The sequence below is a fragment of the Scyliorhinus torazame genome, chromosome 7 (genome assembly GCF_047496885.1).
Source record: "Scyliorhinus torazame isolate Kashiwa2021f chromosome 7, sScyTor2.1, whole genome shotgun sequence".
Lineage (NCBI taxonomy): Eukaryota > Metazoa > Chordata > Chondrichthyes > Carcharhiniformes > Scyliorhinidae > Scyliorhinus > Scyliorhinus torazame.
The window spans coordinates 10,047,214-10,073,973 of NC_092713.1; the positions used below are offsets into that span (position 1 = coordinate 10,047,214).

At 58.7% G+C, this 26,760-nt stretch overlaps 1 protein-coding gene across 1 annotated transcript in view; it reads left to right on the top strand.

Moving 5' to 3' along the window:
* LOC140427240 (uncharacterized) overlaps positions 1-26,760 on the top strand; it is a 435,573-nt gene that overhangs the window by 81,373 nt on the left and 327,440 nt on the right. Inside the window, 3 exon segments of the mRNA XM_072512840.1 lie at positions 17,807-17,851; positions 20,920-20,973; positions 22,866-22,910. Of these exon segments, the coding sequence (XP_072368941.1) occupies positions 17,807-17,851; positions 20,920-20,973; positions 22,866-22,910 (144 nt within the window).

The window sequence follows — 26,760 nt, forward strand, 5'->3', positions numbered from 1 at the left end:
GTTCGTGTTCACGTCTTCTGACATTTTAATTGCTTTGAAGAGATTCCCCCAATTCCACCTTTCAACACTTTTTTTCAATGTTTACATTTGTCATCCTATCCTGGAAAGACTGCTGTAATAATTGAGATTGTGGCAGCTATTCCTTCTCATCAGGCACTTTTAGAATTGTGGTTTTTTTTTGACCATCGGACACCTGGCTCACCACAGATTCCGGTCTCCTCACGTTCATTTCTGGATCATTGCCATTTTTCACCCACGACTAACGCTAATAAGACACTCACTTCACAAACACACACACACACACACCGGCACTCGCGCACACACACACCGACACACACACACCGACACTCGCGCACACACACAGACACACACACACCGACACACACACACACACCGACACACACACACACACCGACACTCGCGCACACCAACACACGCACACACACACCGACACACACACACACCGACACACACACACACCGACACACGCACACACACACAGACTCACACACACCGACACACGCACACACCAACACACGCACACACACACCGACACACACACACCGACACACGCACACACACACAGACTCACACACACACAGACTCACACACACCGACACACACACACCGACACACACACACCGACACAGACTCACACACACCGACACACACACACCGACACACACACACAGACTCACACACACCGACACAAGCACACACCGACACAGACATACACACATTGACACATGCACACGCACACACCAACACACACACAGACTCACACACACCGACACACGCACACAACGACACATGCACACACCGACACACACACACAGACACAGACATACACACATTGACACATGCACACACACACACTGACACACACACACCGACACACACACACCGACACACACGACACAGACTCACACACACCGACACACACACCGACACAGACATACACACATTGACACATGCACACACACACACACCGACACACACACACCGACACCGACACACACACCGACACACACACACACCGACACAGACATACACACATTGACACATGCACACACACACACCGACACACACACAGACTCACACACACCGACACACACACACCGACACACACACACACACCGACACCGACACACACACACCGACACAGACACACACCGACACCGACACACACACACCGACACCGACACACACACACCGACACACACACACCGACACACACGACACAGACTCACACACACCGACACAAGCACACACCGACACCGACATACACACATTGACACATGCACACACACACACCAACACACACACACCGACACACACGACACAGACTCACACACACCGACACACGCACACACCGACACTCGTGCACACACACACAGACACAGACTCACACACACCGACACAAGCACACACCGACACAGACATGTACACACTGACACATGCACACACACACACCGACACACACACCAACACACGCACGCACTGACACACGCACAGCACACAGACATACACTCACACACACACAGACACACGCACACAGCACACAGACATACACACACACAGACACACGCACATAGCACACAGACATACACTCACACACACACAGACACACGCACACAGCACACAGACATACACTCACACACACACAGACATACACGCACAGCACACAGACATACACACACAGCACACAGACATACACACACACATACACGCACGCACACGCATCCCTCATTAAACTAAATAAACTGAGTGTCTTTCACTTTCAAACTTTTCACAGTATTCACAAGGGTTTTCACAGTAACTTCATTGCAGTGTAATGTAAGCCGACTCGTGACACTAATAAAGATTATTATTATTATAACTGTTTTGTGAGCGGCATGGATAGAGTGGATGGGCAGGCACTCTTTCCCAGGGTGGAGGGGTCAGTCACCAGGGGGCACAGGTTTAAGGTCCGTGGGGCAAAGTTTCGAGGAGATGTGCGAGGCAGGTTTTTTACACAGAGGGTGGTGAGTGCCTGGAACGCGTTGCCAGGGGAGGTTGTGGAAACAGATAATAATCAAATCTTTATTAGTGTCACAAGTAGGCTTACATTGACACTGCAATGAAGTTACTGTGAAAAGCCCCTAGTCGCCACACTCCGGCGCCTGTTCGGGTACACTGAGGGAGAATTCAGAATGTCCAATTCACCTAACAGCACGTCTTTCCGGACTTGTGGGAGGAAACCGGAGCACCCGGAGGAAACCCACGCAGACACGGGGAGAACGTGCAGACTCCGCACAGACAGTGACCCAAGCCGGGAATCGAACCCGGGTCCCTGACGCTGTGAAGCAACAGTGCTAACCACTCTGCTACTGTGCTGCCCATAGCGGCATTCAAGAAGCATCTTGACAAACACATGGATAGGATGGGTTTAGAGGGATACGGCACTAGGAGGTGCTGAGGGTTTTGGCCAAGGGTGGTATCATTACCGGTACAGGTTTGGAGGGCCGAAGGGCCTGTTCCTGTGCCGTATTGTTCCAGAGAGAACAGGGTCCCGGCCCAGAGGGAACAGCGTCCCGGCCCAGAGAGAGCAGGTTCTCGGTCCAGAGAGAACAGGGTCCCGGCCCAGAGAGAACAGGGTCCCGGCCCAGAGAGAAGGGCGTCCCGGCCCAGAGAGAACAGGGTCCCGGCCCAGGGAGAACAGGGTCCCGGCCCAGAGAGAACAGGGTCCCGGCCCAGAGAGAACAGGATCCCGGCCCAGAGAGAACAAGGTCCCGGCCCAGAGAGAACAGGGTCCCGGCCCAGAGAGAACAGGGTCCCGGCCCAGAGAGAACAGGGTCCCGGCCCAGAGAGAACAGCGTCCCGGCCCAGAGAGAACAGGGTCCCGGCCCAGAGAGAACAGGGTCACGGCCCAGAGAGAACAGGGTCCCGGCCCAGAGAGAACAGGGTCCCGGCCCAGAGAGAACAGGGTCACGGCCCAGGGAGAACAGGGTCCCGGGGCCCAGAGAGAACAGGGTCCCGGGGCCCAGAGAGAACAGGGTCCCGGCCCAGAGGGAACAGGGTCCCGGCCCAGAGGGAACAGGGTCCCGGCCCAGTGAGAACAGGGTCCCGGCCCAGAGAGAAGGGAGTCCCGGCCCAGAGAGAACAGGGTCCCGGCCCAGAGTGAACTGGGTCACGGCCCAGAGAGAACAGGGTCCCGGCCCAGAGAGAAGGAAGTCCCGGCCCAGAGAGAACAGGGTCCCGGCCCAGAGAGAAGGGAGTCCCGGCCCAGGGAGAACAGGGTCCCGGCTCAGAGAGAACAGGGTCTCGGCCCAGAGAGAACAGCGTCCCGGCCCAGAGTGAACTGGGTCACGGCCCAGAGAGAACAGGGTCCCGGCCCAGAGAGAAGGGAGTCCCGGCCCAGAGAGAACAGGGTCCCGGCCCAGAGCGAAGGGAGTCCCGGCCCAGGGAGAACAGGGTCCCGGCCCAGGGAGAACAGGATCACGGCCCAGAGAGAACAGGGTCCCGGCCCAGAGAGAACAGGGTCCCGGCCCAGAGAGAACAGGGTCCCGGCCCAGAGAGAACAGGGTCCCGGCCCAGAGAGAGCAGGGTCCCGGCCCAGAGAGAACAGGGTCCCGGCCCAGAGAGAACAGGGTCCCGGCCCAGAGAGAACAGGGTCCCGGCCCAGAGAGAACAGGGTCCCGGCCCAGAGAGAACAGGGTCCCGGCCCAGAGAGAACAGGGTCACGGCCCAGGGAGAACAGGGTCCTGGGGCCCAGAGAGAACAGGGTCCCGGGGACAAGAGAGAACAGGGTCCCGGCCCAGAGGGAACAGGGTCCCGGCCCAGAGGGAACAGGGTCCCGGCCCAGAGGGAACAGGGTCCCGGCCCAGTGAGAACAGGGTCCCGGCCCAGAGAGAACAGGGTCCCAGCCCAGAGAGAAGAGAGTCCCGGCCCAGAGAGAACAGCGTCCCGGCCAAGAGAGAACAGGGTCCCGGCCCAGAGAGAACAGGGTCCCGGCCCAGAGAGAACAGTGTACCGGCCCAGAGAGAACAGGGTCCCGGCCCAGAGAGAACAGGGTCACGGCCCAGAGAGAACAGGGTCCCGGCCCAGAGAGAACAGGGTCCCGGCCCAGAGAGAACAGGGTCACGGCCCAGAGAGAACAGCGTCCCGGCCAAGAGAGAACAGGGTCCCGGCCCAGAGAGAACAGGGTCCCGGCCCAGAGAGAACAGTGTACCGGCCCAGAGGGAACAGGGTCCCGGCCCAGTGAGAACAGGGTCCCGGCCCAGAGAGAACAGGGTCCCAGCCCAGAGAGAAGAGAGTCCCGGCCCAGAGAGAACAGCGTCCCGGCCAAGAGAGAACAGGGTCCCGGCCCAGAGAGAACAGGGTCCCGGCCCAGAGAGAACAGTGTACCGGCCCAGAGAGAACAGGGTCCCGGCCCAGAGAGAACAGGGTCACGGCCCAGAGAGAACAGGGTCCTGGGGCCCAGAGAGAACAGGGTCCCGGCCCAGAGGGAACAGCTTCCCGGCCCAGAGGGAACAGGGTCCCGGCCCAGAGGGAACAGGGTCCCGGCCCAGAGAGAACAGGGTCCCGGCCCAGAGAGAACAGGGTCCCGGCCCAGAGTGAACTGGGTCACGGCCCAGAGAGAACAGGGTCCTGGCCCAGAGAGAAGGGAGTCACGGCCCAGAGAGAACAGGGTCCCGGCCCAGAGAGAAGGGAGTCCCGGCCCAGGGAGAACAGGGTCCCGGCCCAGAGAGAACAGGGTCTCGGCCCAGAGAGAACAGCGTCCCGGCCCAGAGAGAACAGCTTCCCGGCCCAGGGAGAACAGGGTCCCGGCCCAGAGAGAACAGGGTCCCGGCCCAGAGGGAACAGGGTCCCGGCCCAGAGAGAACAGGTTCTCGGCCCAGAGAGAACAGCGTCCCGGCCCAGAGAGAACAGCTTCCCGGCCCAGGGAGAACAGGGTCCCGGCCCAGAGAGAACAGCTTCCCGGCCCAGGGAGAACAGGGTCCCGGCCCAGAGAGAACAGCTTCCCGGCCCAGGGAGAACAGGGTCCCGGCCCAGGGAGAACAGGGTCCCGGCCCAGGGAGAACAGGTTCTCGGCCCAGTGAGAACAGGGTCCCTGCCCAGAGGGAACATGGTCCCGGCCCAGAGAGAACTGGGTCCCGGCCCAGAGAGAACAGGGTCCCTGCCCAGAGGGAACAGCGTCCCGGCCCAGAGAGAACAGGGTCCCGGCCCAGAGAGAACAGGGTCCCGGCCCAGAGAGAACAGGGTCCCGGCCCAGAGAGAACAGGGTCCCTGCCCAGAGGGAACAGCGTCCCGGCCCAGAGAGAACAGCGTCCCGGCCCTGAGAGAACAAGTTCTCGGCCCAGAGAGAACAGGGTCCCGGCCCAGAGAGAACAGGGTCCCGGCCCAGTGAGAACATGGTCCCTGCCAGAGGGAACATGGTCCCTGCCCAGAGAGAACAGGGTCCCGGCCCAGAGAGAACACGGTCCAGGCACGGAGAGAACAGGGTCCCGGCCCGGTGAGAACAGGGTCCCTGCCCAGAGGGAACATGGTCCCGGCCCAGAGAGAACAGGGTCCCGGCCCAGAGAGAACAGGGTCCCTGCCCAGAGAGAACAGCATCCCGGCCCAGAGAGAACAGGGTCCCGGCCCAGAGAGAACAGGGTCCCTGCCCAGAGAGAACAGTGTCCCGGCCCAGAGAGAACAGGGTCCCGGCCCAGAGAGAACAGGGTCCCGGCCCAGAGGGAACAGGGTCCCGGCCCAGAGGGAACATGGTCCCGGCCCAGAGAGAACAGGGTCCCGGCCCAGAGAGAACAGGGTCCCTGCCCAGAGAGAACAGCGTCCCGGCCCAGAGAGAACAGGGTCCCGGCCCAGAGAGAACAGGGTCCCTGCCCAGAGAGAACAGTGTCCCGGCCCAGAGAGAACAGGGTCCCAGCCCAGAGAGAACAGGGTCTCGGCCCAGAGAGAACAGTGTCCCGGCCCAGAGAGAACAGGGTCCCGGCCCAGAGAGAACAGGGTCCCGGCCCAGAGGGAACAGGGTCCCGGCCCAGAGGGAACAGGGTCCCGGCCTAGAGAGAACAGGGTCCCAGCCCAGAGAGAACAGGGTCACGGCCCAGTGAGAACAGGGTCACGGCCCAGAGAGAACAGGGTCCCGACCCAGAGAGAACAGGGTCACGGCCCAGAGAGAACAGGATCCCGGCCCAGAGTAAAGGGCGTCCCGGCCCAGAGAGAACAGGGTCCCGGCCCAGGGAGAACAGCGTCAATGCCCTGAAGGAACAGGGTCCCGGCCCAGAGAGAACAGGGTCCCGGCCCAGGGAGAACAGGGTCCCGGCCCAGAGAGAACAGCGTCCCGGCCCAGAGAGAACAGGGTCCCGGCCCAGAGAGAACAGGGTCCCGGCCCAGAGAGAAGGGAGTCCCGGCCCAGAGAGAACAGGGTCCCGGCCCAGAGAGAAGGGAGTCCCGGCCCAGAGAGAACAGGGTCCCGGCCCAGAGAGAACTGGGTCCCGGCCCAGAGAGAACAGGGTCCCGGCCCAGAGAGAACAGGGTCCCGGCCCAGTGAGAACAGCGTCCCGGCCCAGAGTGAACAGGGTCCCGGCCCAGAGGGAACAGGGTCCCGGCCCAGAGAGAACAGGGTCCCGGCCCAGAGGGAACAGGATCCCTGCCAAGAGAGAACAGGGTCCCGGCCCAGAGAGAACAGCGTCCCGGCCCAGAGAGAACAGGGTCCCGGCCCAGAGAGAACAGGGTCCCGGCCCAGAGAGAACTGGGTCCCGGCCCAGAGAGAACAGGGTCCCGGCCCAGAGGGAACAGGGTCCCGGCCCAGAGAGAACAGGGTCCCGGCCCAGAGAGAACAGGATCCCGGCCCCGAGTGAACAGGGTCCCGGCCCAGAGAGAACAGGGTCCCGGCCCAGAGGGAACAGGGTCCCGGCCCAGGGAGAACATGGTCCCGGCCCAGAGAGAAAAGGGTCCCGGCCCAGAGAGAACATGGTCCCGGCCCAGAGAGAACAGCGTCCCGGCCCAGAGAGAACAGGGTCCCGGCCCAGAGAGAACAGGGTCCCAGCCCAGAGAGAACAGGAACCCGGCCCAGAGACAACAGCGTCCCAGCCCAGAGAGAACAGGGTCCCGGCCCAGAGTGAACAGGGTCCCGGCCCAGAGAGAACAGGAACCCGGCCCAGAGACAACAGCGTCCCAGCCCAGAGAGAACAGGGTCCCGGCCCAGGGAGAACAGGGTCCCTGCCCAGAGAGAACAGGGTCCCTGCCCAGAGAGAACAGGGTCCCGGCCCAGAGAGAACAGGGTCACGGCCCAGAGAGAACAGGGTCCCTGCCCAGAGATAACAGGATCCCGGCCCAGAGGGAACAGGGTCCCGGCACAGGGAGAACAGGGCCCCAGCCCAGAGAGAACAGGGTCCCAGCCGAGAGAGAACAGCGTCCCTGCCCAGAGAGAACAGGGTCCCGGCCCAGAGAGAAGGGCGTCCCGGCCGAGAGAGAACAGCGGCCCGGCCCAGAGAGAACAGGGTCCCGGCCCAGGGAGAACAGGGTCCCAGCCCAGGGAGAACAGGGTCCCAGCCCAGGGAGAACAGGGTCCCTGCCCAGAGATAACAGGGTCCCGGCCCAGAGAGAACAGGGTGCCAGCCCAGAGAGAACAGGGTCCCAGCCCAGGGAGAACAGGGTCCCTGCCCAGAGAGAACAGGGTCCCTGCCCAGAGAGAACAGGGTCCCGGCCCAGAGAGAACAGGGTCACGGCCCAGAGAGAACAGGGTCCCTGCCCAGAGATAACAGGATCCCGGCCCAGAGGGAACAGGGTCCCGGCACAGGGAGAACAGGGCCCCAGCCCAGAGAGAACAGGGTCCCAGCCGAGAGAGAACAGCGTCCCTGCCCAGAGAGAACAGGGTCCCGGCCCAGAGAGAAGGGCGTCCCGGCCGAGAGAGAACAGCGGCCCGGCCCAGAGAGAACAGGGTCCCGGCCCAGGGAGAACAGGGTCCCAGCCCAGGGAGAACAGGGTCCCAGCCCAGGGAGAACAGGGTCCCTGCCCAGAGATAACAGGGTCCCGGCCCAGAGAGAACAGGGTGCCAGCCCAGAGAGAACAGGGTCCCGGCCCAGAGAGAACAGGGTCCCGGCCCAGAGAGAACAGGGTCCCGGCCCAGAGAGAACAGGGTCCCGGCCCAGAGAGAACAGCGTCCCGGCCCAGAGAGAACAGGGTCCCGGCCCAGAGAGAACAGGGTCACGGCCCAGAGAGAACAGGGTCCCGGCCCAGAGAGAACAGGGTCCCGGCCCAGAGAGAACAGGGTCACGGCCCAGGGAGAACAGGGTCCCGGGGCCCAGAGAGAACAGGGTCCCGGGGCCCAGAGAGAACAGGGTCCCGGCCCAGAGGGAACAGGGTCCCGGCCCAGAGGGAACAGGGTCCCGGCCCAGTGAGAACAGGGTCCCGGCCCAGAGAGAAGGGAGTCCCGGCCCAGAGAGAACAGGGTCCCGGCCCAGAGTGAACTGGGTCACGGCCCAGAGAGAACAGGGTCCCGGCCCAGAGAGAAGGAAGTCCCGGCCCAGAGAGAACAGGGTCCCGGCCCAGAGAGAAGGGAGTCCCGGCCCAGGGAGAACAGGGTCCCGGCTCAGAGAGAACAGGGTCTCGGCCCAGAGAGAACAGCGTCCCGGCCCAGAGTGAACTGGGTCACGGCCCAGAGAGAACAGGGTCCCGGCCCAGAGAGAAGGGAGTCCCGGCCCAGAGAGAACAGGGTCCCGGCCCAGAGCGAAGGGAGTCCCGGCCCAGGGAGAACAGGGTCCCGGCCCAGGGAGAACAGGATCACGGCCCAGAGAGAACAGGGTCCCGGCCCAGAGAGAACAGGGTCCCGGCCCAGAGAGAACAGGGTCCCGGCCCAGAGAGAACAGGGTCCCGGCCCAGAGAGAACAGGGTCCCGGCCCAGAGAGAACAGGGTCCCGGCCCAGAGAGAACAGGGTCCCGGCCCAGAGAGAACAGGGTCCCGGCCCAGAGAGAACAGGGTCCCGGCCCAGAGAGAACAGGGTCCCGGCCCAGAGAGAACAGGGTCACGGCCCAGGGAGAACAGGGTCCTGGGGCCCAGAGAGAACAGGGTCCCGGGGACAAGAGAGAACAGGGTCCCGGCCCAGAGGGAACAGGGTCCCGGCCCAGAGGGAACAGGGTCCCGGCCCAGAGGGAACAGGGTCCCGGCCCAGTGAGAACAGGGTCCCGGCCCAGAGAGAACAGGGTCCCAGCCCAGAGAGAAGAGAGTCCCGGCCCAGAGAGAACAGCGTCCCGGCCAAGAGAGAACAGGGTCTCGGCCCAGAGAGAACAACGTCGCGGCCCAGAGAGAACAGGGTCCCGGCCCAGGGAGAACAGGATCACGGCCCAGAGAGAACAGGGTCCCGGCCCAGAGAGAACAGGGTCCCGGCCCAGAGAGAACAGGGTCCCGGCCCAGAGAGAACAGGGTCCCGGCCCAGAGAGAACAGGGTCCCGGCCCAGAGAGAACAGGATCCCGGCCCAGAGAGAACAGGGTCCCGGCCCAGAGAGAACAGGGTCCCGGCCCAGAGAGAACAGGGTCCCGGCCCAGAGAGAACAGGGTCCCGGCCCAGAGAGAACAGGGTCCCGGCCCAGAGAGAACAGTGTACCGGCCCAGAGAGAACAGGGTCCCGGCCCAGAGAGAACAGGGTCACGGCCCAGAGAGAACAGGGTCCCGGCCCAGAGAGAACAGGGTCCCGGCCCAGAGAGAACAGGGTCACGGCCCAGAGAGAACAGCGTCCCGGCCCAGAGAGAACAGGGTCCCGGCCCAGAGAGAACAGGGTCCTGGGGCCCAGAGAGAACAGGGTCCCGGCCCAGAGGGAACAGCTTCCCGGCCCAGAGGGAACAGGGTCCCGGCCCAGAGGGAACAGGGTCCCGGCCCAGAGAGAACAGGGTCCCGGCCCAGAGAGAACAGGGTCCCGGCCCAGAGTGAACTGGGTCACGGCCCAGAGAGAACAGGGTCCTGGCCCAGAGAGAAGGGAGTCACGGCCCAGAGAGAACAGGGTCCCGGCCCAGAGAGAAGGGAGTCCCGGCCCAGGGAGAACAGGGTCCCGGCCCAGAGAGAACAGGGTCTCGGCCCAGAGAGAACAGTGTCCCGGCCCAGAGAGAACAGCTTCCCGGCCCAGGGAGAACAGGGTCCCGGCCCAGAGAGAACAGGGTCCCGGCCCAGAGGGAACAGGGTCCCGGCCCAGAGAGAACAGGTTCTCGGCCCAGAGAGAACAGCGTCCCGGCCCAGAGAGAACAGCTTCCCGGCCCAGGGAGAACAGGGTCCCGGCCCAGAGAGAACAGCTTCCCGGCCCAGGGAGAACAGGGTCCCGGCCCAGAGAGAACAGCTTCCCGGCCCAGGGAGAACAGGGTCCCGGCCCAGGGAGAACAGGGTCCCGGCCCAGGGAGAACAGGTTCTCGGCCCAGTGAGAACAGGGTCCCTGCCCAGAGGGAACATGGTCCCGGCCCAGAGAGAACAGGGTCCCGGCCCAGAGAGAACAGGGTCCCTGCCCAGAGGGAACAGCGTCCCGGCCCAGAGAGAACAGGGTCCCGGCCCAGAGAGAACAGGGTCCCGGCCCAGAGAGAACAGGGTCCCGGCCCAGAGAGAACAGGGTCCCTGCCCAGAGGGAACAGCGTCCCGGCCCAGAGAGAACAGCGTCCCGGCCCTGAGAGAACAAGTTCTCGGCCCAGAGAGAACAGGGTCCCGGCCCAGAGAGAACAGGGTCCCGGCCCAGTGAGAACATGGTCCCTGCCAGAGGGAACATGGTCCCTGCCCAGAGAGAACAGGGTCCCGGCCCAGAGAGAACACGGTCCAGGCACGGAGAGAACAGGGTCCCGGCCCGGTGAGAACAGGGTCCCTGCCCAGAGGGAACATGGTCCCGGCCCAGAGAGAACAGGGTCCCGGCCCAGAGAGAACAGGGTCCCTGCCCAGAGAGAACAGCGTCCCGGCCCAGAGAGAACAGGGTCCCGGCCCAGAGAGAACAGGGTCCCTGCCCAGAGAGAACAGTGTCCCGGCCCAGAGAGAACAGGGTCCCGGCCCAGAGAGAACAGGGTCCCGGCCCAGAGGGAACAGGGTCCCGGCCCAGAGGGAACATGGTCCCGGCCCAGAGAGAACAGGGTCCCGGCCCAGAGAGAACAGGGTCCCTGCCCAGAGAGAACAGCGTCCCGGCCCAGAGAGAACAGGGTCCCGGCCCAGAGAGAACAGGGTCCCTGCCCAGAGAGAACAGTGTCCCGGCCCAGAGAGAACAGGGTCCCAGCCCAGAGAGAACAGAGTCTCGGCCCAGAGAGAACAGTGTCCCGGCCCAGAGAGAACAGGGTCCCGGCCCAGAGAGAACAGGGTCCCGGCCCAGAGGGAACAGGGTCCCGGCCCAGAGGGAACAGGGTCCCGGCCTAGAGAGAACAGGGTCCCAGCCCAGAGAGAACAGGGTCACGGCCCAGTGAGAACAGGGTCACGGCCCAGAGAGAACAGGGTCCCGACCCAGAGAGAACAGGGTCACGGCCCAGAGAGAACAGGATCCCGGCCCAGAGTAAAGGGCGTCCCGGCCCAGAGAGAACAGGGTCCCGGCCCAGGGAGAACAGCGTCAATGCCCTGAAGGAACAGGGTCCCGGCCCAGAGAGAACAGGGTCCCGGCCCAGGGAGAACAGGGTCCCGGCCCAGAGAGAACAGCGTCCCGGCCCAGAGAGAACAGGGTCCCGGCCCAGAGAGAACAGGGTCCCGGCCCAGAGAGAAGGGAGTCCCGGCCCAGAGAGAACAGGGTCCCGGCCCAGAGAGAAGGGAGTCCCGGCCCAGAGAGAACAGGGTCCCGGCCCAGAGAGAACTGGGTCCCGGCCCAGAGAGAACAGGGTCCCGGCCCAGAGAGAACAGGGTCCCGGCCCAGTGAGAACAGCGTCCCGGCCCAGAGTGAACAGGGTCCCGGCCCAGAGGGAACAGGGTCCCGGCCCAGAGAGAACAGGGTCCCGGCCCAGAGGGAACAGGATCCCTGCCAAGAGAGAACAGGGTCCCGGCCCAGAGAGAACAGCGTCCCGGCCCAGAGAGAACAGGGTCCCGGCCCAGAGAGAACAGGGTCCCGGCCCAGAGAGAACTGGGTCCCGGCCCAGAGAGAACAGGGTCCCGGCCCAGAGGGAACAGGGTCCCGGCCCAGAGAGAACAGGGTCCCGGCCCAGAGAGAACAGGATCCCGGCCCCGAGTGAACAGGGTCCCGGCCCAGAGAGAACAGGGTCCCGGCCCAGAGGGAACAGGGTCCCGGCCCAGGGAGAACATGGTCCCGGCCCAGAGAGAAAAGGGTCCCGGCCCAGAGAGAACATGGTCCCGGCCCAGAGAGAACAGCGTCCCGGCCCAGAGAGAACAGGGTCCCGGCCCAGAGAGAACAGGGTCCCAGCCCAGAGAGAACAGGAACCCGGCCCAGAGACAACAGCGTCCCAGCCCAGAGAGAACAGGGTCCCGGCCCAGAGTGAACAGGGTCCCGGCCCAGAGAGAACAGGAACCCGGCCCAGAGACAACAGCGTCCCAGCCCAGAGAGAACAGGGTCCCGGCCCAGGGAGAACAGGGTCCCTGCCCAGAGAGAACAGGGTCCCTGCCCAGAGAGAACAGGGTCCCGGCCCAGAGAGAACAGGGTCACGGCCCAGAGAGAACAGGGTCACGGCCCAGAGAGAACAGGATCCCGGCCCAGAGGGAACAGGGTCCCGGCACAGGGAGAACAGGGCCCCAGCCCAGAGAGAACAGGGTCCCAGCCGAGAGAGAACAGCGTCCCTGCCCAGAGAGAACAGGGTCCCGGCCCAGAGAGAAGGGCGTCCCGGCCGAGAGAGAACAGCGGCCCGGCCCAGAGAGAACAGGGTCCCGGCCCAGGGAGAACAGGGTCCCAGCCCAGGGAGAACAGGGTCCCAGCCCAGGGAGAACAGGGTCCCAGCCCAGGGAGAACAGGGTCCCTGCCCAGAGATAACAGGGTCCCGGCCCAGAGAGAACAGGGTCCCGGCCCAGAGAGAACAGGGTCCCAGCCCAGGGAGAACAGGGTCCCTGCCCAGAGAGAACAGGGTCCCGGCCCAGAGGGAACAGGGTCCTGGCCCAGAGAGAACAGGGACCCGGCCCAGAGAGAACAGGGTCCCGGCCCAGAGAGAACAGGGTCCCGGCCCAGAGCGAAGAGCGTCCCGGCCCAGAGAGAACAGGGTCCCGGCCCAGAGAGAACAGGGCCCCAGCCCAGAGAGAACAGGGTCCCGGCCCAGAGAGAACAGGGTCCCGGCCCAGGGAGAACAGGGCCCCAGCCCAGAGAGAAGAGCGTCCCGGCCCAGAGAGAACAGGGTCCCGGCCCAGAGAGAAAAGGGTCCTGGCCCAGAGAGAACAGGGTCCCGGCCCAGAGAGAACAGGGTCCCGGCCCAGAGAGAACAGGGTCCCGGCCCAGGGAGAACAGGGCCCCAGCCCGGAGAGAAGAGCGTCCCGGCCCAGAGAGAACAGGGTCCCGGCCCAGAGAGAAGGGCGTCCCGGCCGAGAGAGAACAGGACTCCGGCCCAGAGAGAACAGCGTCCCAGCCCAGAGAGAACAGGGTACCGGCCCAGGGAGAACAGGGTCCCAGCCCAGGGAGAACAGGGTCCCAGCCCAGGGAGAACAGGGTCCCTGCCCAGAGATAACAGGGTCCCGGCCCAGAGAGAACAGGGTCCCGGCCCAGAGAGAACAGGGTCCCAGCCCAGGGAGAACAGGGTCCCTGCCCAGAGAGAACAGGGTCCCGGCCCAGAGGGAACAGGGTCCCGGCCCAGAGAGAACAGGGACCCGGCCCAGAGAGAACAGGGTCCCGGCCCAGAGAGAACAGGGTCCCGGCCCAGAGCGAAGAGCGTCCCGGCCCAGAGAGAACAGGGTCCCGGCCCAGAGAGAACAGGGCCCCAGCCCAGAGAGAACAGGGTCCCGGCCCAGAGAGAACAGGGTCCCGGCCCAGGGAGAACAGGGCCCCAGCCCAGAGAGAAGAGCGTCCCGGCCCAGAGAGAACAGGGTCCCGGCCCAGAGAGAACAGGGTCCTGGCCCAGAGAGAACAGGGTCCCGGCCCAGAGAGAACAGGGTCCCGGCCCAGAGAGAACAGGGTCCCGGCCCAGGGAGAACAGGGCCCCAGCCCGGAGAGAAGAGCGTCCCGGCCCAGAGAGAACAGGGTCCCGGCCCAGAGAGAACAGGGTCTCGGCCCAGAGAGAACAGGGTCCCGGCCCAGAGAGAACCTCTGACAGTGCAGCAGTCCCTCAGTACTGACCCTCTGACAGTGCGGCACTCTCTCAGTACTGACCCTCTGACAGTGCAGCAGTCCCTCAGTACTGACCCTCTGACAGTGCGGCACTCCCTCAGTACTGACCCTCTGACAGTGCGGCACTCCCTCAGTACTGACCCTCTGACAGTGCAGCACTCCCTCAGTACTGACCCTCTGACAGTGCAGCACTCCCTCAATACTGACCCTCTGACAGTGTGGCACTCCCTCAGTACTGACCCTCTGACAGTGCAGCACTCCCTCAGTACTGACCCTCTGACAGTGCAGCACTCCCTCAATACTGACCCTCTGACAGTGCGGCACTCCCTCAGTACTGACCCTCTGACAGTGCGGCACTCCCTCAGTACTGACCCTCTGACAGTGCAGCACTCCCTCAGTACTGACCCTCTGACAGTGCAGCACTCCCTCAGTACTGACCCTCTGACAGTGCAGCACTCCCTCAGTACTGACCCTCTGACAGTGCATCACTCCCTCAGTACTGACCCTCTGACAGTGCAGCACTCCCTCAGTACTGACCTTCTAACAGTGCAGCACTCCCTCAGTACTGACCCTCTGACAGTGCAGCACTCCCTCAGTACTGACCCTCTGCTGATGGAGATTGGTCTTAATTGGTGATGATTGATTTGTCGCCACGTTGTGGAGGATCCCGACCTCGCCAACGGGAGCGGACCAGTTAGACCGGAAACGATTAGCGTTGTCGCGGTCCCTGATTCCGGCCTCTCTCACGAACTAACCGGCTTCCTCGGATTTGCGCCCGACACGACGCGGCTGTTCGATCGCTCCCATTGTTTCTCCCTCCACAGACTCGAGTATTTCCGGCACCGTGTGTTTTAATTTCCACGTTTTGATCTTCCAGGAAGTTTAAAGTGTTGCTGTGGCTGTAACCTGACCTGCCTTTGGCCATTCTTCCGATCAGAGTGTTGGTGGCTGATTTAAATTCGTCAATCTGTTTCTGCAAATGTGTGGAATGGGAGTGAACACACTGATTGGACTGTCTCCAACTTTTAAAAGAATAGTTGTCACACGTCCATTGGCCTTGCTTGATTGTTAAAGTCTCTTTCCAGGATTATTCCCGCCCACACCGAACAATTACGGAGGTTAGATCAGCGGGGAAAGGGAATATTGGGGACGTCTGCCCTATTTTCACAATGGTTTCAGCAAGGGTGTTTCCAATTGTGAGGGAGTCCGAATCTAGCAGGCCATTCATTGACGACTAATTAATCCAATCAGGAAATCAGGAGAAGCTTGTTTACGTGGGGGGGAAGGGGGTGGGGGGAGAATGGGGACTTGGCTGCCACAGGGAGTGGCTCAGATGGATAGAACTGATATGTTTGAGAGGAAAACGGCATAAAACAGGAGCCAGAAAGGAAACGATCAGGTGGGGTTGCTGGGTTACGGGGATAGGGCGGGGGAGTGGGCCTCGGTAGGGTGCTCTTTCGGAGGGTTGGTGCAGCCTCGATGGGCCGAATGGCCTCCTTCTGCGCTGTACTGATTTTGTGATTGTGAATAGAGGGTTGTGTTGATAAGGCAAAGCGGTCTGTGTGGAGCATAAATACCCACAAGGACCAGTTGTGTCAAATAGCCTGCGAACGCCGATATAATTATTGGGGTTATTTGCAAAGAATGACTTAGCTTGTGACGTCTGACATGTGACGAAGGTGGAGCTCCCGTTAGAAATCACTGGGTCCCGGATGGAGCATTGTGCCTAACTCTGCGCACTTTCGAAAGGATGTGACGACCTTGGAGAGAGTGCAAAAAACATTGACTGCAATGGTAACCGAGACTTCAGTTACTGAGAGTCTGGAGAAGCTGGGCTTGTTCCTCACGAGAGCTGAGGGGGCTAAGGGGGAAGTTAAGAGAGATGTTCAAAACTATGGACGGGTTTGATAGAATGAGTTGGGGAAATGGGGCGAAATTCTCCCGAAACGGCGCGATGTCCGCCGACTGGCGCCCAAAACGGCGCCAATCAGACGGGCATCGCGCCGCCCCAAAGGTGCGGAATGCTCTGCATCTTTGGGGGCCGAGCCCCAACATTGAGGGGCTAGGCCGACGCCGGAGGAATTTCCGCCCCGCCAGCTGGCGGAAACGGCCTTTGTTGCCCCGCCAGCTGGCCCGATTCCCACCCCGCCGAATCTCTGGTGCCGGAGACTTCGGCAACCGATGGGGGCGGGATTCACGCCAGCCCCCGGCGATTCTCCGACTCGGCAGGGGGTCAGGGAATGTCGCCCATGGTTTGTGAAATTGTCCCCGTTGGCGGGAAGAATAGAAAAGGTGTAGACGATTCAAACGGAGAGAGATTGCAGAACTCAGCGGTACAGAGGGATCTGGGTAGCCAGGTACATGAATCGCAAAATAATTAGTATCCAGGTACAGCAAGTGGTTTGGAAGGCAAATGGAACATTGCCATACATTGCAAGGGGAATCGAATATAAAAGTAGGAAAGCGTTGCACCAGCTATTTAGGGCTTTATTGGGACCACATTTGGAATCCAGTTGTGTTCTCCCAGTTTAAAAAAAGGATGCGATTGCACAAGAGGCAGTTTAGGAACGTTTCACAGAACCTCTACAGTGCAGCAGGAGGCCATTCGGCCCATTGAGTCTGCACCGGCCCTCCGAAAGAGCACCCGACCTCGGCCCACCCCCCCCCCCCGCCCTATCCACGTAACCCCAGTAACCCCACCGAACCTGCACCTATTTGGACACTAAGGGGCAATTTATCACGGCCAATCCACCTAACCTGCGCATCTTTGGACTTGTGCGAGGAAACCGGAGCACCCAGAGGAAATACACGCGGACAGTCACCCGAGGCTGGAATTGAACCCGGGTCCCTGGCGCTGTGAGGCAGCAGTGCTAACCCGCTGTGATTGGGGAAGCGAGGGGAGGTTGCTGGGGTTTGGGGGGTTTATGTTACGAGGCAGGGTTGGACAGGTTGGGCCTATGCCCATTGGATTTTGGAATTATGAGAGGCAATCTTATTGGGAACTTGGGGGAACTTGACACTGTGAATCCTGAGAGGATGTTTCCACTTATTTGACAATCGAGTCAAAAGGAATAGGGGGTAAACAGGAAACCTGTTTCTCAAAGGTTTAGCATTCCTTGCAGCTCCATGTTCATCACATGTCAGATGTCACAAGTTAATGGGTGTTACTTCTTTGCAAATAATGGCGGCACGGGAGCACATTGGTTAGCACAGTTGCTTCACAGCGCCAGGGTCCAAGGTTCGATTCCCGGCTTGGGTCACTGCCTGTGCGGAGTCTGCACGTTCTCCCCGTGTCTGCGTGGGTTTCCTCCGGGTGCTCCGGTTTCCTCCCACAGGACGTGCTTGTTGGGTGAATTGTATTAGATCTTGTGATGTGACCCATTGATGGGGCAGACTCGAGGAGCTGAGTGGCCTAATCTTGCTCCTAATTCTTACGTTCCTTTGTGTCCTTGTGCTCCGATCAACACCAATTATACAAACTGATTGAATGAGTAAATTAAGCATGTACCATCAAATGCTATCTGCCACTAATTGTGGTGTGGAATTAATTAGAGTTTTGGCAGAGCGTTTTCAATCTCTTTGGTGGATGAAGAAACTTTGTTTTACTTCTGTTACTTCATTTTCAGGGTCCCAAAGGACATCGAGGCGTGTCTGGCCCACCGGGAGGACAGGTATGTACTGTCCACTTCCCTCCAAAGATTGACACTGCTGTGTGACTTTGGGAAGTGGTCTTTGCCGTGGTGTTAGGTTTTTGAAAGCTGCTCCCCCTGAGTGTGAGTCTGCACTTCCTGATTCTAACTCGTAGCGAGTCCCGTTCATACGTCACTTAATGACCTCCAATGAATCCTGGCCAAGCAATACTTCAATTTTAAGTTTCTTGGGCAGAGTGGTAAGCTCCGAGCCAGCGGGCCAGACATAGAAAAGACGTCTCCACTTGTTAGGAGACAGGGTGGCGTAAATATAAGGTGGCCACTAATTAGTCCAACCAGAATACAGGAAAGACTTCTTTACCCCGAAAGTGGTGAGAACTCACTGTCACACGGAGCAGTTGAGGTAAATACTATGGATATAATTAAGGTGAAGTTTGATCAGGAAGTAAGGGAGAAAGGATACGCTGATAGGGTGAGATGGAGAAGGGTGGATGTCGAGGAGAAACATCAGTATGGGCCAGTTGGGCCGAATAGCCTCATCTTGTGCAGTAGCCTCCATGTAACTTGATAAATGTTTTGGAAAAGGCTTTGTAATGCAGCATGTGATTGCTTTCTGAGTATTGTGGCTGGAAGTGCAGTTAACACGAGGAAAAGGAGTAAATTTATTTCCTTGGCTGAATCTTCACATTCCTGTCGTTTGACTGCTCTTTGGCACAAGCTGAAACACCTCTACTCTGCTACTGGCGAGATCAATATCCCAGTTTGGAAATCAACCTTGTAGGTCAACGGCACACGCTGCAGAACGATCGATCGATTGGGCGTTGTGATTACACATTGATACTTTTGTTCAGTTACATAAGGAGGTATTACTTTGTTAACTTGTTATATAATCAGGAGCAGGAAAACATGTTGCCCTCAGACAGTCAAGCTAACCACTGAAAACATGTCAGGGTCTTGGGTTTCTTATTTTTGTGGTTAAATGAAGCAGAATGGTGCAGGTTGTAATGTCGCTGGGCTGTGTGGAAACGATGGCAAAGGACTAGCACGTAAAGGGTTTACTTTGATTATTTAGCAGCTCTGACATGCTGAGTGTGTGGCCATGTCCGGGGAGACCTCCCGTGTCAGCGACATGCCACTTGCTGTGTACAGGTCATCACCAAGGGCGGGATTCTCCAACCCCCCCCCCCCCCCCCCCCCCCCCCGGCCGGGTCGCAGAATCGCCGGGGGTCGGCGTGAATCCCGCCCCCGCCGGCTGCCGAATTCTCCGGCCTCCCAAAAATCCCACAGACGTGAATCCCGCCGCCCACCTCGGAGGATGACGAGGACCGGCGCGACGCTACGGACCCCAGGGCCGCCAGAATTCCTCGGCCCGCGATGGGCCGAGCGGCCGCCCGTTTTAGGCCGGTCCCGCCGGCATCAATTAGATCTGGTACTTGCCGGCGGGACCTGGCTCTTTGGGCGGCCTCCAGGGTCGTCGGGGGGGGAGGGGGGGGGGGGGGGGTCTGGCCCCAGGAGGCGCAGCCACGGTGGCCTGGCCCGCGATCGGGGGCCACCGCGCCGACTGGTGTACTGGCCTGCGATGGCCGGCGCAGAGATGAACCCCCCCCTGCGCATGCGTTGGGATGCGCCAGCGCAGGCTGTCGCTCCTGCGCATGCGGCAACTCACGCCGGCCGGCGGAGGCCCTTCGGCGCTGGTTGGCGTGGCGCCAAGCCCCTTACGCGCTTGCCGGCGCGGCGCAAACCACTCCAGCGCCGGCCTAGCCCCTGAAGGGGCGGAGGATTCGGGGCAGCCGATGCCGCAGTGGTTCACGCCACTCCTTCCCGCTGGAATTGCTCGCCCCGCCGGTTTCCGAAGAATCCCGCCCACAGTCATGACAGGATTGTGCAGATTGTAGTAACAAGCTTGAAGCCCAACTCGTCCACAGTAGCTACAATCGTTCTTCAGACCCAAACTCAATTAGAATTCATTCAGGGACTGAAATGTCAATAAAATGCATTTGATACAAATTCACTAAACTCCTGAACTACTTGGCCTCACGTGGAGTGTTGCACCCAGCTCTGGGTACCGCACTTCAGGAAGGTTATAAACATAGAAACATAGGAGGAGGCCATTCAGCCCTTCAGGCCTGTACCAGTCATGCTAGCAACCTTGGCCAAAACCCTCAGCACCTCCTTGTGCCGTATCCCTCTATACCCGTCCTATCCATGTGTTTGCCAAGATGTCTTTTGATCGCCGTTAATGTATCCAATCCCGGACGACCACAGCAGTGGGTCGGAGGAGAATCTGCAGGTGGACCGTCCAGATTCGGTTTCCTGGAGGAGCTCCACCTTCCAGCCTCAGAATGTTCCCGGAGGGATCGATCTCCATTTACAGGACCGCCACCTTCTTTCCTCAATAGTGCTTCAGTGATGTTTGGCACTTTGGCCCCCGGATAGAACTGCAGACCACACGCCCTCCAGGCCTGCCTTGCCCCGGAATGTGGCGTAAAATACCCGGAAGCATAATAAGGGCTGGTTTAGCACACTGGGCTAAATCGCTGGCTTTGAAAGCAGACCAAGGCAGGCCAGCAGCATGGTTCGATTCCCGTACCAGCCTCCCTGAACAGGCGCCGGAATGTGGTGACTAGGGGCTTTTCACAGTAACTTCATTGAAGCCTACTTGTGACACTAAGAGATTTTCATTTCCATTTCATTTCATTAATGAGGTTGGGGTCAGAAGATTTGGCCTTCTTGTTTCCACCAGCCAGCGCAGTGGGAAAGACCCCACATTCCCACCCCTGCCGTGGGAGAATTCCGCCCTGAGTCTCGCCCGGAATCTTTCCACATTTTAATGTTAGGGGCCGGTTTAGCTCAGTGGGCTGGATGGCTGGTTCGTGATGCGGAGCGAGGCCAGCATGGCGGGTTCGATTCCCGCACCGGCTGAGGTTATTCAGGAAGGCCCCGCCTTCTCAACCTCGCTCCTCGCCTGAGGTGGGGTGACCCTCAGGTTAAACCACCACCAGTCAGCTCCCTCCCCCAAAGGGGAAAGCAGCCCATGGTCATCTGGGTCTGAATTTACTGTTTTAATGTTGGGTGTTTTTATTCTGCAGGGACCCCGAGGACTGGAAGGAAAGCCCGGTGTGAGTGGATACCCTGGAAGGCAGGTGCAGTAACTATACTGTGCATTTTTCAGAGGCTGAAACAGCTTCATTCAAAATCTTGGAAGTTTTCTTTGTAGCAACATTGTCGGTTTCTGTTCAGTTCTCATAATCTACCAGCATTTCCCAAACTTAAAAATCAGATTGATGTATCTGCTTCTGTCAAACTTTAGCCGATGACATTCCTGCCCCCACCAGGGCGGCCGCGGACTGTACTAACGTGCGTCTCTACATTTAGTGATCTGCTTGGTTATCATCACCCCCAATTGATGGCTCTGAGTGCATTTACAACTGGGAACTGAATAGCAACTGAACAATCATTGGTTCAAATCTCAGCCAAGGGAACTTGTGGAATTGAGTTGAATAAAGTTGATCAGCGGAATTCTCCGACCCCCTGCCGGGTGGGAGAATCCCCGGGGGGGGGGGCGGCGCGAATCCCGCCCTGCCGCCCCGACGCCGGCTGCCGTATTCTCCGGCGCCGGTTTTCAGGCGGGGGTGGGGTTCACGCCACGCCGGTCGGGGGCCGTTGGTAGCAGCCCCCCCATCGGCAATTCTCCGGGCCCCGATGGGCCGAGCGGCCGTCCGATTTTGGCCAGTCCCTTCAGCCCCGGCTGTTGACGCCGGGGTGGTTGGCGCCCGTTCTCCCGCGGCGCGGGGACTTAGTCCCCGGAAAGGAGAACCCCGCCCAATGTTCATGATTCAACAAAGAACAAAGAAATGTACAGCACAGGAACAGGCCCTTCGGCCCTCCAAGCCCGTGCCGACCATGCTGCCCGACTAAACTACAATCTTCTACACTTCCTGGGTCCGTATCCTTCTATTCCCATCCTATTCATATATTTGTCAAGATGCCCCTTAAATGTCACTATCGTCCCTGCTTCCACCACCTCCTTCGGTAGCGAGTTCCAGGCACCCACTACCCTCTGCGTAAAAAACTTGCCTCGTACATCTACTCTAAACCTTGCCCCTCGCACCTTAAACCTATGCCCCCGAGTAATTGACCCCTCTACCCTGGGGAAAAGCCTCTGACTATCCACTCTGTCTATGCCCCTCATAATTTTGTAGACCTCTATCAGGTCTCCCCTCAACCTCCGTCGTTCCAGTGAGAACAAACCGAGTTTATTCAACCGCTCCTCGTAGCTAATGCCCTCCATACCAGGCAACATTCTGGTAAATCTCTTCTGCACCCTCTCTAAAGCCTCCACATCCTTCTGGTAGTGTGGCTACCAAAATTGAACACTATATTCCAAGTGTGGCCTAACTAAGGTTCTGTACAGCTGCAACATGACCTGCCAATTCTCATACTCAATGCCCCGGCCAATGAAGGCAAGCATGCCGTATGCCTTCTTGACTACCTTCTCCACCTGTGTTGCCCCTTTCAGTGACCTGTGGACCTGTACACCTTGATCTCTCTGACTTTCAATACTCTTGAGGGTTCTACCATTCACTGTATATTCCCTACCTGCATTAGACCTTCCAAAATGTATTACACAAGAATTGTACACAAGAATTTACGAATCAAAATCGACTTAATTCACTATAACCTTTAAAAGTTCTTTAAGAAATCTCTGAGCCAATGCACGTATTTGTTGTGTTATAATGAAAGAAAGGCAGCAATCACTCACAAGGGATTGGGTAACCATGTTGTGAGTTCATTTATTAAGACTACGTATGTGAGAACCGGTATACATGGAGAGAAAACATGAAAACAACAGAGCTGCGTGTGCTGTGTTCTGCTCACAGGTCAAAGTGAAACTGAGACTGGATCACATGCCCTTCTGGTGATGGCCTATTACAACAATATTTATGCCTTAGAATAACTTTCTGTGGAGAGCAAAGCCTGTGTGGAGAGGGACGTGTAATCTTAACAACTAATATGTTTCTTCTTTTTATTGTAGGGCTTAGTTGGGCCAAAGGGAAATCCTGGTCCAAAAGGTGGACGGGTGAGTAAGACTTAATTGATGCTTAAATGACAAGGCAGAGCGTTAAAAAGAATGAACATTCTGGCCACTTGAGCCTATTTCACCATTCCACCTCACCATCTCAGCTCCACCTTTGTGCATTATCCTGATATCCCTTAATTCTCTTCACACCCGAAAATCTATCGACCCCAGTCTTGAATATACTCAGTGACTGAGCCTCCACGGCTGGCTGAGGTGGAGAATTCCAACCTTTCACAACCCTCGAAATAAAGAAATATCCCCTCGCCTCTGTGTGAAATGGCCTCCCCTTTATTCTGAAACAATGACACCACATTCTACATTCTCCTGCCCAAAGAGTCCGGTTCTCAGTATCCACCCTGTCAAGGCCCTTAAGAATTTTTTGTATTTCAATAAGATCACTTGTTGTTCTGAGCTCCAACAAGACAGAATCTAACCACCTCCCCATGACATTTAATGGCATCACCATCGCTGAATCCCCCACTATCAACATCCTGGGGGTTACCATTGATCACAAACTGAACTGGACTAGCCACATTAATACTGTAGCTCCAAGGTCAGAGGCTAGGAATTCTGCAGCAAGTAACTCACCTCCTGACCCCCCAAAGCCTGTCCACCATCTACAAGTCAGGAGTGTGATGGAATACTCTCCGCTTGCCTGGACGAGTGCAGCCCCAACAACACTCATGGACCTCAACATAATCCACGGCAAAGCAGTCCGTTTGATGGCTCCCCCATCCACAAACATTCATTCCCCCAACAGCCGTGTGTACCACCTACAAGATGCACTGCAGGAACTCACCAAGATTCCTTAGGCATCACGTTACAAACTCTGGCCTCTTCCATCTAGAAGGGCAAGGGCAGCAGACACATGGGAACGCCAGCACCTGGAATTTTCCCTCCAAACTACACACCACCCTGACTTGGAAATATATGTTCCTTTACTGTCGCTGGGGCAACACCCTGGAACTCCCTCCCTAACAGCACAGTGGGTGTACCTACACCTGAAGGACTGCAGCGGTTCAAGAAGGCAGCTCATCACCACCCATGTCGAATTTTTAAAAATGAAGAGTGCTCCAGTGTAATTGCTTCGACTAAAATCATCGAATCTTGCAGGACAGGAGGAGGCTATACCGCCCATTGAGTCTGTAACTCATTCCAATAGGAATCCAGTTCGACCCATTATCCTCCCCCCTCTGCATTTTTTTCCTCTTTCAGATTATTATCCGATTCTCTGGTGAAATCTGCTCTAAAATCACAACCCACCAACCAATCAGAGAGCTCATTCTGAACCCTCACGCCACCCCTATTCATTTGTCAATCACCTTCAGTTGGTGTCTGACGTACTGTCCTTTTGGCCGTTGGAGACAGCTTGGGCGGGATTCTCTGCAATCGGCGCGATGTCTGCCGACCGGCGCCAAAAATGGCGCGAATCAGTCCGGCATCGCGCCGCCCCAAAGGTGCGGAATCCTCCGCATCTTGAGGGGCCGAGGCCTCACCTTGAGGGGCTAGGCCCGCGCCGCACTGATTTCCGCCCCGCCAGCTGGCGGGAAAGGCCTTTGGTGCCCCGCCGGCTGGCGCGGAAATGACATTGCCGGGCAGCGGCATGCGCGGGAGCGTCAGCGGCCGCTCACGGCATCCCCGCGCATGCGCAGTGGAGGGGGTCTCTTCCGCCTCCGCCATGGTGGAGACCGTGGCGAAGGTGGAAGGAAAAGTGTGCCCCCACGGCACAGGCCCGCCCGCGGATCGGTGGGCCCCGATCGCGGGCCAGTCCACCGTGGGGGCACCCCCCGGGGCCAGATCGCCCCATGCCCCCCCCCAGGACCCTGGAGCCCGCCCGCGCCGCCTTGTCCCGCCGGTAAGAGAGGGGGTTTGATTCTCGCCGGCGGGACAGGCATGCCAGCAGCGGGACTTCGGCCCATCGCGGGCCGGAGAATCGCCGGGGGGGGGGGGCCCGCCAATCGGCGCGGCGCGATTCCCACCCCCGCAGAATATCCGGCGCCGGAGAATTCGGCAACCGGCGGGGGTGGGATTCACGCCATCCCCCGGCGATTCTCCGACCCGGCGGGGGGTCGGAGAATCCCGCCCAAGGTCTTTGTTTCTATCTGAACCGTTCCTCATTTTGACACCTCTATCAAATCTCCTCTGAACCTTCTCTGCTCTGAGCATATGTTCTATAGGTCGGTTCTTTACACAGAGAGTGGAGGGTGTGTGGAATGCACGGCCAGCAGAGGTGGTGGAGTCAGAGTCATTAGGGACATTTAAGCGACTCTTGGACAGGCACATGGACAGCAGAAAATTGAAGGGGTGGAGGTTAGGTTGACCTAAGATTAGGATAAATGGTCGGCGCAACATCGTGTGCCGAAGGGCCTGCACTGTGCTGTACTGTTCTATGTTACCAACCCCAGCTACTCCAGTCTCACCAAGTTAATAGAAACCCTCACCCTTGGAGCCAGTCCAGTAAAATCTCCTCTGCCCCTTATCTAGAACCTTCACATTCTTCCCAAAGGGGTGTGCCCAGGATTGAACACCATACTGCAGCTGGGGCTGAACTGGTGTTTTAGAAAGGTTCAACGTAACCGCCTGGCCTTTGTGCTCTAATTTGAAGCCCAGGATCCTGAATGCCTTATGAACTGTCCTTCACCTTCCAAGATCTGTGCACCAGCAAGCCCCCGGGGTGTCCTGTTCTCGCACTCCCTTCCGCATTGTCAAACCGCTGGCTCTATCAGTCCTGGTTTGATCAGTTTAGATGTAAATTGTTGAGAAGGTTTAGACCCTCAGGCCAGACCTGAATGAGTGTTTGACCAGCTGGACCTTCTGACCCTTCCTCCTCGGGCAATTATTGTTGTCAAAGTAAGTCAGATCTCCAGTGGGAATTGAACTTCCCGACCTATGCGCAGTGATGCGCAGCAACTGTTTTGCGAGTTGCTGACTTATCCTGACATCTGTAATAGTTGTGCCTCAATCTGCGATATCTTGGAATTGCAGTTTGGAAAATAAAACTCGAGTACTCAGGGGGCTTATTGAAGAATAGAGCTTTTATATTCAACTTCGGATGTTTAAATGTATGAATTGAAAGAGTTCACACTGTTCTCTGCAGCATTTTCCCAATCGCAGGCTGCATCTGTAGCAATGTGTTTTAATGGTTATTTTGAGCTTATAGTGAAGAAAAAGGACATTCAGCCCAACTGCTCCATGTTAGCATTTATGCACCACACAAATTACCTCCCATCCTTCTTTATCGCCTCCTGTTGTCATTTCCTTCTATCCCCTCTACCCCCTAGCCTCCCCTTAATTATATTCACCCCAATCACTCCCTCTGGTAGTGAGTCCCACATGCTCATTATTCCCTGGGTAAATAGCGCTGTGAAGAGGGACATGTTGCCAAAACCTTTCATCTTGCACTCATCAGGACACCCGGAGGAAACCCGCGCACACACGGGGAGGATGTGCAGACTCCGCACAGACAGTGACCCAAGCCAGGAATCGAACCTGGGACCCTGGAGCTGTGAAGCAATTGTGCTATCCACAATGCTACCGTGCTGGAGCATTCTTGTGTTCATCTTGATGAGTGCGAGATGAAAAACTTCAGCGGCATGTGTCCCTTTTCAGCAACAGGCCCCTCAATGAATTCAGATATTTGAACTGTCGGAAAATTAAATTCATTCTCTCTCTGTAAGGATGCACCGAGTCTGAAATGAAGTGCAGTGGTGTTGCATGCTACTTTTATAACCTTCTTTCTCACTTGCTCCCAGATGAGACAATGGGGGGAGGGGAGAGGATTGTCGTGAGTTTCCCGGCAGCGGAGGGAGGAATCAGTAGGAAATTTCATTGACCAGGCAGCACGGTAGCA